This window comes from Pristiophorus japonicus, chromosome 1 (genome assembly GCF_044704955.1).
Source record: "Pristiophorus japonicus isolate sPriJap1 chromosome 1, sPriJap1.hap1, whole genome shotgun sequence".
Taxonomy (NCBI): Eukaryota; Metazoa; Chordata; class Chondrichthyes; family Pristiophoridae; genus Pristiophorus; species Pristiophorus japonicus.
Window position 1 is genome coordinate 166,687,591 of NC_091977.1, and position 16,156 is coordinate 166,703,746.

General features: G+C 46.1%; 1 protein-coding gene across 1 annotated transcript in view; it reads left to right on the plus strand.

Moving 5' to 3' along the window:
• The window catches only part of LOC139257678 (protein limb expression 1 homolog), a 107,512-nt gene that overhangs the window by 1,821 nt on the left and 89,535 nt on the right, over nt 1-16,156 (plus strand). Inside the window, exon 2 of the mRNA XM_070874701.1 lies at nt 15,009-15,172. Within this exon, the coding sequence (XP_070730802.1) occupies nt 15,009-15,172 (164 nt within the window). The remainder of the gene's footprint in view (nt 1-15,008; nt 15,173-16,156) is intronic.

Sequence of the window (16,156 nt, forward strand, 5' to 3'; positions counted from 1 at the left end):
ATATTCTTCTCAGTTTCAATGTTATCAGGATAGAGATACTAGTAGAAGAAGAATTATCCCCAACAACAGCCATTCTATTCACTTTGGTAAATACTAAGAACCCATTTTCCTTTGTGATTAGCCTCACATGGTATATGCCAAAAATGTTTTTCAGTAATAACTTAGATTCCTTTTCAAGCTTCTTATGATTAACCTCAAACACATTCTAAATCGAAACAAAAGTTATAAGCCTAGGATATTGTCAGATTTTCTTTTCATTTTATAATTTATTTTGCACATTATTTATATCTTGTATTGCTAAATTTCAACTCTGAAGTTGCAATTTTCAAATAAAATTATTAATTGAAAATCTGGCATTGATACTGCAGAGAAACTTCTAAGAACCCCAGCAAAGTGTTGGCTGAGAGTTGCAATCCTACTGTCATCTACAGTACTTGGTTACTGATTGAATGGCAAGATACAGATAAGTAACGCAGAATGTTATTTAGATTTGATCTCCCAAAAGCTCCAAACCTAGCACATAGAGATTAATAAAAGAGTCTCTTTGAATGAATCCCATATTTTTGAAACAAAAGCTAATTGTATTTTTAAAAGCTACGTAACTAATATTCAATGATGATGAAGTCCATAGACTAGTGGGACGCCATTTTTATCAATCACAGAACACTTAGATTTAAAATATGGAGCCAGGAATGGGAAACATATGCTGTGTATGTACTTATGAGTTTCCATACATCAAGCTTAGAGCCCGATATACATAAATACTGCTTTTTCAACTGCCAGAGTCCTGTCTTAGATCTGACAGATTCTGCATTTGATGCATTCATTGACATAAACTCTGAGGAATTGTCTTGAATATTTGAATACCTTTTTATTCTCAGAAAACTGAAAACTGAGTACAAGGAAAATAGAACCTAAAGTAAACTTTTGGAAAACAATATACCTGTACCAATTTTCTATAGAGCTAGCTTGTGCAGACATTCTGCAACAAAAATGTAAGTCATTTGCAAGCTGCTAAGCATTCACAGAGAAGATATTTGTGAATTCCATCTTTTCATGCAAACATTTCACGAGTGGAATTTACATTTCTGGAAGCTGTTGTGTTTATTTGAAATTATAGAACATTTTACAAAAGGATCTCATTGCAATGGTGATAACATTTCAAAACTGTCAAAGATGGAATGACTATATTACTGTTGCTTGTACATTCCGCAGATTTCTCCACAGCATTAGAGCAATTCAGGATAGGTGTCATTAATCCAGAATGATACCTGGAATCCAAAGGTTAAGTTACGAGGAGAGATTACACAAATTAGGGTTGTATTCCCTGGAATTTAGAAGATTAAATGATGATCAAATCGAAGTTTTCAAGATACTAAAGGGAATAGATAGGTTAGATAGAGAGAAACTATTTCCGTTGGTTGGGGAGTCTCGGACTAGGGGGCCTAGTCTAAAAATTAGATCCAGACCTTTCAGAAATGAAATTAGGAAATGCTTCTACACACAAAAGGTGATAGATGTTTGGAACTCTCTTTCACAAAGGACAATTGATGCTAGGTCAATTGTTAATTTTAAATCTGAGATTGATAGATTTTTGTTAACCAAAGGTATTAAGGGATATGGGACAAAGTTGAGTATATGGAGTTGGGTCGCAGATATCAGCCATAATCTCACTGAATGGCGGAACAGGTTCGAGAGGCAAAATGGCCTACTCCTGTTCCTATGTTGCTATGTTCCTAGGTGTAAAAAAACTTACCAGAGTTGTTCTATGACATTCAGAAAGGTTCAAAAGTTCCACTACTAGGCATTTTTTTGTGTTTGTATTTGTGCATGAGAAGAAAATAATGCATGGAATACTGTAGTACTTTCCAATTCGTGAATAAATGGAAAGGCTTTAAAAATGATGCACATTTATAGGAAACAATTTCATTTATTTTTCATTCTTTTGGGAACTTTTTAAAGATGAATTTAAAATACTCTTGTAATATTTTCTTCTTTCTATTCTATCTCTTACATGAATTGCTTTTTATTACTCTTTTCATTCTTCATTTGTTTCACCCGGAGAACTGTAGTGATTGAATTACCTGATTAATGACTTGGAGATCAGGACAATAAATTTGAATTCTGAATGCTTCATCGGCAATCTGGGGAATTAGTAAATATGACACATATAAACACAGAGGCTTCCTCACTTACAATTAAAGAGAAAATCGCAAATGGCATATTCGCCTTAATTAAAAGGAGGTTGGAGTACAAGAGTAAGAGGGCCCAAAATTCACCGTCCCCGAAGGGATGGCTACCGCGGAGTTTGGGCGGTCGATTGAAAAAATCGATCGGCTGCTGCGGTCGGGTACTTTTCCCTCCCCGAGCCATATTCAGCTCGGGGAGGATTTCAGCAGTGTTCACTTCTGCCGGAAATAGCACGGTGAAGCCGCAGTAAAGGAAGGTTTCCAACAGTGAGCTCTGCAGCGTGCAGGCCACTGGAAAGAAACTGCCACAGCAAAATTCACCAAGGAAAAGGTAGGCCTTTTCCCGGCAGTGCCCCCACAAGGTTTTCGATGTGGTGCTCGAACGCGACACCACTGGGGCCCTTTGGTAGGGAAAAAGTTTTATTACTTATTATTGTTTTTATTTCATTTTCCAGCATGCATCCGCAGCATTTATCTTTTGATATAGTTTTATTAATTATTAGTGTTTTTATTTATCTTTTGATAAATTTTGATGTGTGGTATTTATCTTTTGATAAATTTTGATGTGCAGTATTTATCTTTTCATACAGTTTTATTAATTATTATTGTTTTTATTTCATTTTCCAGCATGCGCAGTATTTATTTTTTCATATAGTTTTATTGATTGTTTTGGTTCCATTAAACCTGCTGAGTGCTGCTCAGAAGTTTGCACATACTCCTGTACTTTTGTACAACTTTCAGGTCTGACTCTTCAGTGGAGTCCTGTGGGCTGCAGAGACCTGCTTGGTAGGGTTCACCCTGAGGATGGGAGGAGTATTGGGAGGGCGACACCTGGTACACCTGCTCAGAAGCAGGGCGGCACGCAGGAGATGGCGTCGCTGCCAGCACCGTGCAGACAGGCAGCGGGCAAGCGAGGCAGCAGCCATGATTTGTTTATTCTGCGCCAGACCAGTGTCTACACCGGCCCGAATCAGGATTGCGTGAGGACAAGGGATATCCCCTGTCCATTTGGCTGCTCACTCCTCTGTGGAACCCCAGGACAGCGTCAGAGCATGCATACAATGACGCTCATTGTGCCACCAGGTGCATCATTGAGCAGTGCATAGGCATCCTTAAGCAGAGGTTCCGGTGTCTGGACCACTCTGGTGGCATCTTGCAGTACTCTCCTCAACGGGTCTCCATAATTGTCGTGGTCTGCTGTATGCTGCACAACCTGGCCATCATGAGGGGACAGCCGCTGGAGGTCGAGCCAGCAGTATCACCTGAGGAAGAGGAGGAGAAAGAGGAGGAGGAGGAGGGCGGATCCCCGTCACCCCAGAGCTAGGAGACGTCGACTCATCACCACCCTGGAAGGGCTGGGTGCAAACTGGCCAGCACCCCCCTCACATATATGGAGGTGCCTGACACCTCCCCTGCAATCTCCTTCCATGAATTACGTACTGGCGGTCTGCCAGGTCTCCCCACGTCAGGACATAGTATTCTTCTTCTGTACTCCATACTGTCCATCAGTGTCTGCAGCTCCATATTAGTTGGCTCTCCTTGTACTTCTTACACCAGCCATCTTTCAACCTCCTTCCACCATCAGGGCCTTGCTGCAAACCCTGGCCTTTAAAAGGCCAGAGAGCAGCTAGCTCATTAGAAACCTTTACCTGCATGCTGAATTTTTCAATGGTGATAACGTTCAAATTAAGACAACCACACCACTGAAAAATCCACTTTGGAAGGGTTCATTAGCGCTGGAACCCATTCATTCACTTTTGGAGCTGAATATGGGGTGGCCCAGCCACGAAAGAAATTTCAGCGCTCATGGCCACAAAAGGTGGGGGGAGCACCAGCTTTCCAGTGGTACTAAATTTTGGGCCCAGAAAGCCTTGCTACAATTGTACAGGGCTTTGGTAAGACCACACCTGGAGTACTGTGCTCAATTTTGGTCTCCTTAACTAAGGAAGGATATATTTGCCTCAGAGGGGATGCAATGAAGGTTCACTAGATTGATCCCTGGAATGAGAGGGTTGTCCTATGAGGAGAGATTGAGTAAATTGGGCCTATACTCTCTGGAGTTTAGAAAAATGAGAGGTGATCTCATTGAAACATATAAGGTTCTGAAGGGAATTGACAGGGTAGATGCTGAGAGGTTGTTTCTCCTGGCTGAAGAGTCTAGAACTAGGGAGCATAATCTCAGGATAAGAGGTCAGCCATTTAAGACTGAGATGAGGAGGCATCTTTGGAATTCTCTACCCTGTAGATGCTGAATTGCTGAGTATATTCAAGACTGAGATCGATTTTTGGACTCTAGGGGAATCAATGGATATGGGGATCGGGCGGGAAGGTGGAGTTGAGGTCGAAGATCAGCCATGATCTTATTGAACGGTGGAGCAGGCTCGAGGGGCAATATGGCCTACTCCTGTTCCTAATTCAATCAACAGGTATCAGAGGTCTTCATTTGTTCACAGAGCAGACAAGTGTGGGGGAGGGGGTCATTTAAAGTATTATTGACCATTTAGATGTAAAATATTTTGCATACAATTTTTGAATTTCTTGTTAAAATCCATTGGAATGTTTGTTATTAAGCAAAATTTTGCATTCATAAGTGAATGTTTTGATGGATCTTTTTTTATTGAGAATTCCAGGATCAGGGCTAAGGTCCGTAATGCAAGACACCACCACTGTCCATCAACAGCTTGCAATTATATAGTGCCCTTAACATTGAAAAAAGCTGCAAGATCTGAAGGAAAGTATTTAGGGAGAGAGAGATTAGAGGCATCAATGTGTAGTTTTAAGAAATGGTGTAGCAGAGAGGGTTTCATATTTAAATAGTTTGTTTTATTATGAGAGTATGACTCCATCATCTTTTTGCGCCGAGATTGTAAAAGATGCTATATAAATGGAAGGGCTGGATTTTCAGCTCGCTTGTGCCTCTGTTAGCACCCCAGAGAAACGGTAAAGGGTGTCTGAAGGTGAAATACCGGGCGGCCAGCTTTTAGCACCCGACCGGCAAATTTGGCTCACAGTTTGCGGCAGCGCCAAAACGTACCGTCCCGCCCTCTAGTTTCAATCAGATCATAACGTCAATCGTCATGCAATGTTCCGCTAGCGCCATGGTTGCAAAGTTAGGTGCTAATGCCGCATTAAACGTTCGCCCCATGTGACGCCTGAAAAACCAGGCATTCCCACGGTCGAGTAGGCGCTATTTGCCGCGTCTTTAAATTGAGGGAGGAGGCTCCTAAATCGGAGGTCACAATGACTGCAACATTTGCGCACAGCACACTGCGTAAAGCTCAGACTTTAAAGTGGTAGGTCTATCTTTCATTACAGTGTCCTTATAATTTCAGTGAAAGAATTTAATGGGGGCATTACTAGTTTGCAAGCATATTATGTTCCTATTGCGTATGCAATAACTCAATAAGCTTAGTACTGTGAACTCAATCAGGTGCGACCTCAAAGTGAGGATTAAACATTGAGGCTTTCTTTATATACAAGGGCTGCACGTGTGTATCTGTGGCCCAATGACCTCCGACAGTCGCTCCCCCTGTTGGCAGGTAAACCCAGGCATACATACATTACAGTTCCATGCTATTGCTAGGCAGTATCAAGCTAGAAGAAGGGCTGCTGGCCACGGATGAGGAGAGGCCGAATACGTCTGGGGAGGAGGGCTTACCCCTCATGGGTTTACAGGCACCAATGCTCATACCGCCAGGTCTCTAAGGAGCAGTATGAGAGAGGGCTGCGCTTCTGAAAGGAAGTGCTAACAGAGATATGCCAACTCCTACAGGCAGACCTACAGCCTTACAGCGCCAATAGAACAGTGCTGCCCGTCACAGTGAAGGTGACTGTGGCGCTGGCCTTCTATGCCTCCAGCTACTTCCAGGCTGCAGCAGGGGACATATGCAGCATCTCTCAATATGCTGCACATTGCTGCATTCGCCACGTCACAAAGGCTCTGTGCGCCCACAGAATGGACTTCATAATGTTCCCAATGAGCAGGGAGAGCCAGAATAAGTGGGCATGTGGTTTTGGCAGAATTGCAGGCTTCCCGAGGGTTCAAGAAGCAATTGACTGCACGCACGTGGCCTTGCGAACACCATTCCACAAAGCAGAGGTATTCAGAAAGGGATACTACTCCCTAAACGTGTAGTTGTTGTGCGACCACACGCAGTGCATCCTTGTAGTGAATGCCCGCTATCCAGGAGCGCACATGATGCTTTCATCTTGCACGGGAGCAGTGTCTCACAATTGACCACGGCTGCTCAGGGACAAAGGATACGGCCTAGCCACCTGGCTCATGACCCCCACCCTCTCCGCAACCCCATCACAGAAGCGAAGCAGCACTACAATGAGAGCCATGTGACCACCCGCAACATCATCGAACAGACAATAGGGGTGCTCAAGCACTGTTTCCAATGCCTGGACCACTCTGGAGGCAGCCTTCAATACTCCCCTCAACAGGTCTCGGAATTCATTGTGGTGTGCTGCACGCTACACAACTTGGCCATCGTGAGGGGCCAGGCATTGCCAGTGGGGATTGTAAGCCCACCTCAGGAGGAGGACGACGAACAGGAGCCTGGTGAGGGCCCAAGTGATCAGCCACAACATCCACGGGGGAGGCAGCATGGAGATGCTGCCAGACCAAGAGCCGCACGTCAGCAGCTTATAACAGATCAGTTCTCTGAATGGAGGAAGCTGAGGGATGCAGCTAATACTGGCTAAGCTATGTGCCACAATAATGGCACATCTACGGTGAAGTTTGGAATGACACACAAGATGCCAATGGCAAATGGTCAAAGTAATATTTTACTGGAACAAACACTCCCCCTCCCCCCAAAAAAACATACAAAATACAACATCCTGTTGCAACGCACTCAACAACAATGAAGTGCAGCAATTTACCTTAACTATTTACAGAGAGCATTAACAATTTTGAGTGCAGCTCCCCAAACTGGTCCTAGACCTTAATCTGACTTGGCCTGAGCTTTGACAACCCCCCCTACCTTTTACCCCCCTCCCATGCCGACTGCTCCCCCTCAATGAGGCCTCAGTGCTACAGCAGGGCTGCTGTGTGTGTTGGCCAGACAGTGGGCCAGATGGCCTACGAGGATGCCCTGGACCAGCTCTGGGTCTGGAAGGCCTGGCTGCAGACTCCTCCGCCTCAGCATTGGCGGCAGCAGTCTGTGATGGCTCGGGTGTGGACCATGTTAGGTGCAAAGTCAGAGTGGCAGTGGTGGGAGCCGGAATGCTGTCACCCTGAGGAAGGACAGTATCTTCCATTTCCTGTGGACCACTGCCACCCACAAGAAGGCTGAGCCTCAGCATCCAGAGCAGGTTGTGTGACCACAACTTGCTGGCCTGCTTCAGCACCAGCACTTCTCTGTTGGACAGTTGAGGAACACAGAAAGGACGGCAGCAGTCAGTGATCACATGGCATCACCCAGCTGGAGCGTGGCTTGTGCCTGCGATACGATAGCTGCTGCCATGTCACCCATGGCACGCGCCATCCCCTCTGGGACTCCACTATCGCTGCTGGAGCCCATCTGCCTCTGTGAGCGGCCAAGGATGGGCTCGCTGGAGTCCTCAGATGCACAGGCAATGCGTGAGGCTGCCTCCGCCACAATCACAGCAAGTGCATCGATGCTCTGCGGGACCCTGCCCAATGCACCCCTGAGGTCACGGTGCATTTCCGTGTTCTCCCTGAACATAGCAACCAAGTCCAGGTCCACGTCTGTCTGTCTCTGAGCAGGACTACTGGACTGACTCACTCCTTGGGGAGCTGGCCCCTGAGCTTCCCCTCCCGCTGGTCGTTGCTTTAGGTCACTGGGGCCAGGAGCCTCAGAGTTGTCAAACCCCTCAAAATCAGCCTCCTCCCACAATGTTGTGTCGCCACTCGGTGGGACTGATGGTGTCTCATGCTCAGGGAGCATACTGTCATCCCCTCCCTCGTCACCTCCCCCGCACCCAGATAGCAATGGCTCACGGGAAGACTGCTGCGCTTCTGGCTGGTCATCTGAAAGCACAAAGCAACAGACATGTGGTTAGCAGCAGGGGAGGGGGCAGGGTGATAAGAGGAAGGTGGCATTGGACATGTATATGTAAAGGAGCTAGGCCACTTGATAGTAGGGGGCAAGGAACCCACATCAATCGCAACAGCCATTCACATATCGTCACTATCCATAAGGGGCTCGGCCTCAGCGCCGGTCACCGCATGAACTGGGCTGGCCATGAGGGCCGACATTCGGTGAGGTCCTGCAGATCAGGCTCTCCACCTCCGGTCCGATGCTGCTCCCACTGATTATGCGCTAACTTTGCCTGCAATAAGAGCAAGAACAAGGGTTGAGTAAGTGTGCACCTCCTCTTGTGGCACATGTGCCTTCCATAGTAGACTAGTTGCCACTAGCTGTCTTGAAGTGCAAATGTGTTCAGTACAATCTGTGTGGCTGTGGACTGAGCATGTGAAAAAACTGGGAGGAGGTGAGAGCCAGGTAGCATTGCGGCTCAGGGTGACGTTTGGACAATGCATAGCAACAGTGGAAAGGGAGTGCGAGGAGCGGGTGACAATGATTAGGGGACAAGAGGGTCCGCGCCGCCTGAATGCAGAGGGTATGGCTGGTGAAGTGAGCCTCCAGCTTTCAGGTGGCTTCAACAATCCACATCATAGCCTGGAACATATATAGAAGGGGCAGCTCCATCAAAGACTTTACATTTTGTGAGACAGTGATCTTTCAACCATGGCAGGGGTCCATAAATGTTGAGGGTACTCACCCAGACGACCCTCGTGAGGTTGTTAAACTTCTTGCGGCATTGGGTGGCAGTTCTAGCCACCGTGTCTGCCGCTGACACCTCCAGTGTTATCTCCCTCCAATTCCTCCTGAAGACCCTTGGCACGGGCCTCCTTCCTCCCACTAGATGCAGTGCAGGCCACCTACTTTCAATGGCCTGAACTAGGGCCTCAGCGGTCGCCGCAGAGAAACAGTGTGCTCTCTGTCGTCCCTCCTGCTGTGCCATGTCTCCCATTCTGAGCAAAGTGGGCCCGTGCGCCTGTGCATGCGCAAACGTAAACTTTCGCCTGGACCCGGGAAGCTTCGAGCCCGTCTGCGCATGTGCAAACTATAGAGCATTTTTTGTGTCGCAATTGTTGGCTGAGGTGGACAAGCACAGGTGTGTAACGCCTGACTAGCGACCCCAATCATTGAACCTCAGTTTCGGCATAATTTTACAGACAGAGGCGCAAACCTTTTCCAGGCGCTATCAGAACCGCCCCGCATGATTAACAGCCCAAAATCTCCAACGTCGAAAATCCAGCTCCAAGTCTTTCTTTTTTTGAGATATCTTTCTGCCCAACTTCTTTTTTGTTTAACACATGCCACATTTTATCCATATCTGAAACAGTGACCCCACGAACTGTTCATGGGCCATTACCTTTCAAACTGGCAATAGGGAATGCATGAGAGCAGCATGGAACTGGCTCTGATTCCAATTTACTTTTGCTCTCTGCATGGAAGATCCTAGCCTTTGTTGACATGACTATGGTTGGTAACTCAGTGGGATAGAAATTGGACCGCATTGCATCATCTATTTTGCAGATGCAAAACGGGCACAATAAAGGCCAATTTCGGGGACCGATATTGTATGAAATGATACAATGAACTCCATACTGTGAGCTAGTGACCAGGTGTAACCTGGTCAGTCTTTAATGGCTTCCAGAAACGAAGATACAATGGTGAAGTTCAGGTTATATACCGGGCCCAGCACGAGTGTACCTATGACCCTAGGACCTCCAACAGTAGTGCCCCCTGGTGGTGAGCAGACTTTATGTACATACATTACATCATTCCCCCCAGTTCTTGGCACAAGTCCATATTACAAATTCAGATGGTCCGGAGCCCTTCACTCCCTGGTTGACCGTCTCAGTACAATCCCAGTGCTTTCCAAGTCTCTCACGACTTGGGGCTGAGCGTTGACCACAGTGAGTTCTTCTGATGGCTGGACGTGAGTTGGTTGGTCGTCTAAGCTAGCGGTGTCTTTTTCCAACTATTCCGGTTCTTCAGTGTATCTTAGCTTGATTTGATCAATGTGTTTCCTGCACATCTGCCCATTCTTGAGCTTAACCATATACACCCGGTTACCCTCCTTATCCGTAACATTGCCCGGGAGCCACTTGGGCCCTTGACCATGGTTAAGTACATACACTGGGTCATTTACAGATATGTCGCGTGACACTGCGGCGCGGTCGTGATACCACTGCTAACGTTGACGTTGGGTTTCGACATGATCGTTAAGGTCAGGATGGACTAGAGAGAGCCTGGTTTTGAGGCCTCTCTTCATCAATAGTTCCACAGGCGGGACCCCGGTGAGCGTGTCTGACCTTGTCCTGTAACTGAACAGTATACGTGACAAGCGTGTCTGCAAGGAAACGTGAGTTTCGTGTTTCAGGCTCTGCTTGATGGTTTGAACTGCCCGTTCCAGTTGACCATTGGACGCAGGTTTGAACAGGGCTGACCTCACGTGTTTTATGCCGTTGGGTTTCATGAACTCTTGAAACTCCAGGCTCATGAAACACGGTCCGTTGTCACTGACAACGATGCCTGGCAGACCATGTATGGCAAACATGGCTCTCAGGTTCTCAATGGTGGCAGTGGAAGTGCTGGATGACATGATCACACATTCTATCCATTTGGAGTATGCATCCATCACCACAAAAAACATTTTACCGAAGTCGATGTCGATGTGGATTCTAGACTACGGTTTGGATGGTCATGACCACAGACTGAGCGGAGCTTCCTTTGGGGCATTGCTTAACTGCATGCAAGTGCTGCACTGATGCACGCATGACTCTAAGTCCGAGTCAATGCCAGGCCACCAAACATGGGACCTGGCGATGGCCTTCATCATGACAATACCAGGATGTATACTATGTAACTCCCATACAAATCTCGCCCTGCCTTTTTTGGGCATTACAACATGATTACCCCACAGTAAACAGTCGGACTGGATGGAATGCTCATCTTTGCAACAGCTGTACGGTTTGGTTTCATCACCCATTTCCTTGGGTATGGTCGACCAGTCACCGTTAAGAACACAGCATTTTACAACTGATAGGGTCGGATCCTGGCTGGTCCAGGTCTTAACTTGTTGAGCAGTGACAGGCGACCCTTCACTCTCAAAGGCATCCATGACCATGAGTAGCTCTGCGGGCATTGGCGTTTCCACCTCTGGTGTGGGCAACGGTAACCGGCTCAATGCAAAAGCAAAGTTGTCGGTGCCTAATCTATGGCGACTGACATAATCATAGGCAGATAATGTCAGCACCCACCTCTGGATGTGGGACGATGCATTGGTATTGATACCTTTATGTTCTGAGAACAACAATATAAGCGGCTTGTGATTGGTTTCCAGCTCGAAGCAAAGCCCAAACAGGTACTGGTGCAATTTTTTAACCCCATAAACACATGCTAAAGCCTCTTTCTCTACCATGCCGTAGGCTCTTTCTGCCTTAGACATGCTTCGAGATGCGTATGCAACTGGTTGTAGTTTGCCTGACTTATTGGCTTGCTGGAGTACGCAGCTGACCCCATAGGACGACGCATCACAGGTCAAAACTAGACGCTTGCATGGGTCATACAGTACCAGTAGCTTGTGGGAACACAACACATTTCTAGCCTTCTCAAAGGCTCTGTTTTGAAGTTCACCCCACACCCAGTTGTCTCCTTTCCTAAACAGCTTGTGCAAAGGCTCTAATACTGTGCTCAATTTGGGTAAGAAGTTACCGAAGTAGTTGAGAAGACCCAGGAACGAACGCAGCTCCGTGACATTCCGTGGCATTTTTGATGGCCTCTGTTTTCGCGTCTGTAGGCCTGATTCTGTCTGCAGCAATCTTTCGTCCAAGGAATTCGACCTCTGGTGCCATGAAAACGCACTTCGAACGTTTCAGCCTGAGTCCCACTTTGTCCAGACGACGCAGAACCTCTTCCAGATTGTGCAGGTGCTCGACGGTGTCACAACCTGTGACTAGGATGTCGTCTTGGAATACCACAGTCCTGGGGACAGATTTCAATAGGCTCTCAATGTTTCTCTGAAATATGGCTGCCATCGCTTGAATGCCAAAAGGGCACCTGTTGTAAATAAACAGTCCTTTGTGCGAGTTGATGCATGTAAGTTTCTTTGATGATTCAACCAGTTCCTGTGTCATGTAGGCCAACATTAGATCCAATTTGGTGAACGATTTTCCCCCGGTTAGCATTGCAAATAGGTCATCAGCTTTCGGTAGCAGGTACTGATCTTGTTTCAAAACTTGGTTGATCATCACCTTGTAGTCTCCACAAATCCTGACCGTTCCATTGCTCTTTAACACTGGAACAATGGGACTGGCCCATTCATTAAATTCGAGGGGGTGAGATGACCCCCCTCGCATTGTAGCCTGTCCAATTTGAGCTCGACCTTTTCTCTCATCATGTGCGGGACCGCCCTGGCTTTGTGATGGATGGGCCTTGCATCTGGGCCTAGGTGAATCTGCACCTTGGCTCCCTTGAAGCTGCCAATTCCCGGTTTAAACAGAGAGGGAAATTTGCTCAGCACTTGAGCACACAAATCATCATCCGCTGATGACAAAGCTTTGATATCATACCATTTCCACTTTATTTTCTCGAGCCAACTCCTGCCGAATAACGATGGGTCATTGCCCGGGATAATCCGTAACGGTAGATCATGAACCGCTTCCTCGTACAACACTCTTACTGCTGCACTACCGATCACTGGTCTGAGCTGTTTGGTGTAGGTACGCATCTTTGCATTTATCGGACTCAGCTTGGGTCTCTCTGCCTTGGTCTCCCACAGCTTTTCGAAAGTCCTCTGGCTCATTATCGATTGACTCACACCCGTGTCTAATTCCATGGATACCGGCACGCCGTTTAATTTTACCTCCATCATTATCAGTTGGCTCTTTGTTAATAATTTTACCTCCATCATTATCGGTTGGCTCTTTGTGAGGAATGCAAGTACGCTATACACTTCCTCCTCGGAGCTCTCAAATACCTCGGGCTGCATCGTCAGATCCACATTGATCATCTTCCACATGGTGTGTCGTAGCTCGCTTGCTCTGCTGTGGACACGTCCGCTGAAGATGCCCCATCTTCGCACACCCTCTGCATACATTCTGTCTGAAGCAGCACTGATGGGGTCGGTGATTCCCCCCGCAACGCTATCACGTTGAGCTCGGATTTGCGCCCTCGATGGCGAACTTTGAGCGGCTCCCGTTTTCGCATACGCAGTCGAGTAGGCCCTCGATGACGAACTTTGAGCGGCTCCCAGCCTTGCCATGTGCAGCTCTGCCGGCCGTCGATACAATTTTATACACAGTACTTGCCGTGGAGTTCCTGTTTTGTCGCGATATCTGCTTCATGCTTTTCTGCGTGAACATGCAAGACTGGGCGATGGTGATGACCTTGCAGAGGTCTGGCATTTCCGCAGCCAGCAGCTTACATAAGATCACCTCGTGGTTGACCCCGATCATGAAAGAAATTGCAGCATGTCTTCTAATGCAAGATGTCTCAGGTCGGTAACAAATGCTGCTACGTCCTGGCCTTTTGGACGAGCATGCGTACAGAAGCAATATCTGGATATGAGGATTCCTTCCGTGGGTTTAAGGTGTTCCCGAACTAGAGCACACAGTTCTTTGTAATCCTTTTCTGTAGTAAGAGAGGGTGAGAGCAGATTCTTGATGAGTGCATAGATCGTGGGGCTACAGACGGTGAGAAGAACTGTCCGGCGCTTCTCTGCATCCTTTTCTTTGTTTAGGTCGTTTGCCACGAAATACTGGTCAAGACAATCCATGAAATCTCCCCAATCCTCTGCCTCATTGAATCTCTCGAGAATTCCAACAGTACTCGATCGTGCTGTGCTCGCCATACTTTTGCGTGGGTTCGTATTTGCCTCGTCGCCAGTTATAGTATATGAAATGATACAATGAACTCCGTACTGTGAGCCAGTGACCAGGTGTAACCTGGTCAGTCTTTAATGGCTTCCAGAAGTGAAGATACAAAGGTGAAGTTCAGGTTATATACCGGGCCCAGCACGAGTGTACCTATGACCTTAGAACCTCCAACGGTAGTGCCCTCCGGTGGTGGGTAGACCTTTTGTACATACATTACAAATATTCTGCACTTCAAGGATGCCTGAAAGGCGTTCAATGCGACAAGTGAATGAGAGACCTAACACCTGTTTTAGACATGCTTGCAGAAATTGGATTGGAGCCAGACCTGCTCCACTCAGGTTTCTTCATTGGCCTAAGCAGTAGTCACCAACATGAGGTCATTTTTTTTAAATGTCAAAAACATTGCTGTAGAGCCAGGAGGAGCTAATTTATTTGTTTAAAACTGATGAGTTGCCTGTGCAGGTGTGACTGGCTTGGATAACTCGCCCAAATAATATAATTGAAGTCAAAAGGTGAATTTGGGCCAGCCTCAAGCCTTCTGGTTCAACGTGCACTGACTGTGTGCAACTGATTATGTGTCTGAAAATGAGCCACAACCAATCCCGGGAATGAACCTTTATCCCGGCACTCTGTGATGAACCAGCACATGAATTAAAGGCTCACATTAAAGTACAATCATGGTCATTGTTTAAAACTGGCACCATACCATTTAGTGTAAATGTTTGTCACCTGTATTCAGCAGTCATTTTAAGGAACCAGTTGTTCTGGTTTGGAGGGCGTGTGTAATACAAACGTCATTGTGCATTGCTCTGTCTTAAAATGTTACAGTCAAAATCATTCATATTCAAAGCTAAAGAATAAATTACATTTGTTCCTGTTTAACTTGTTTGTTTTCACAGTGAACGTGGTAGAAACATTGCAGGTGTTTTGGGAGAAGAAGAGAAAACAAGGAGCGGTATTTAAGAATGGAAGTCTGGTAGTGTACGAGTCAGTGCCTTCTGCTGTTGCTCCGTATGTATGTTATGTCACTCTGCCGGGAGGCAGTTGCTTTGGTAGCTTCCAGGTAACATTCACTAATATTATATTTGGCATTACACATATATTGTATGTTATAGTCTATACTTTAACAATGGTACTCCTCCTACTCTCTCCTTGGATTTTTGCTCATCTCCAAAGTGCTGGCTGGATTCATCTGTAGAATGTTATAGCCACAGGCCATTCAGCCCATCAAATCAGTAATGAGTGTTGCCATTCAACACTTTATTAATATCTTTGACATTTGATATGATGGCTGATACTGACAAACTATTAAATTCAATTTATAATTATTACAAGGCATTTGTCAGAAGGTGCTGAGGAAATGCATTCATATTTTTTTACAAAATGTATTTCCATTCATCAGGATCGAGACGATAGGGAGAATCGTTTGGTTCTCTTTATGTACATATTTGTATTCTGAAAAACAAAATCCTCTCAGTCTAATAAATGTCCCTTTGTCAAGATAAAGCTGAATCATGATGACACCCTTTATTGAGGCTGTCTGTATGGAATGATAAGGTGACAAGAGGTGAAAGTGTAATTTAAAGCAGAAAAACCAAGCTGCTTTTTTTTCACCTTTGCAAGGATACACCCTGCAGTGTGTTAATGGACTGGATCAACATACAGAATTAGCTTTGTCCTGCAACATATCCTTTTGGATTATCCTTATTTATATTTTCCCACCCATGTCTGATTATGAGCCAATTTCCCTGCAGTTTTTGGGAATTCCACGAAATGTGTGCCCACTGGTCTACAGGTAGAGAAATTGAATAATCTATGGCGAGCATCTTCTGATGTAACACAGTTTTTTTTTCTTGCAGCTATCATGAAGTGTTAGTTGGGTTGGTGCGGGGGGCAGGGGGCGGGGGGTTGGAGGGAGGGTGTTGTTCATTAGTTAATTTAAAATAATTCTATCTTTGTGAATAAAAAAACATTTATTCAACAAGTTTTGTACATTCTTTCTTAGTTACATTAGTTTTCAAACGTACAGTTTTTCATGCATATTTGT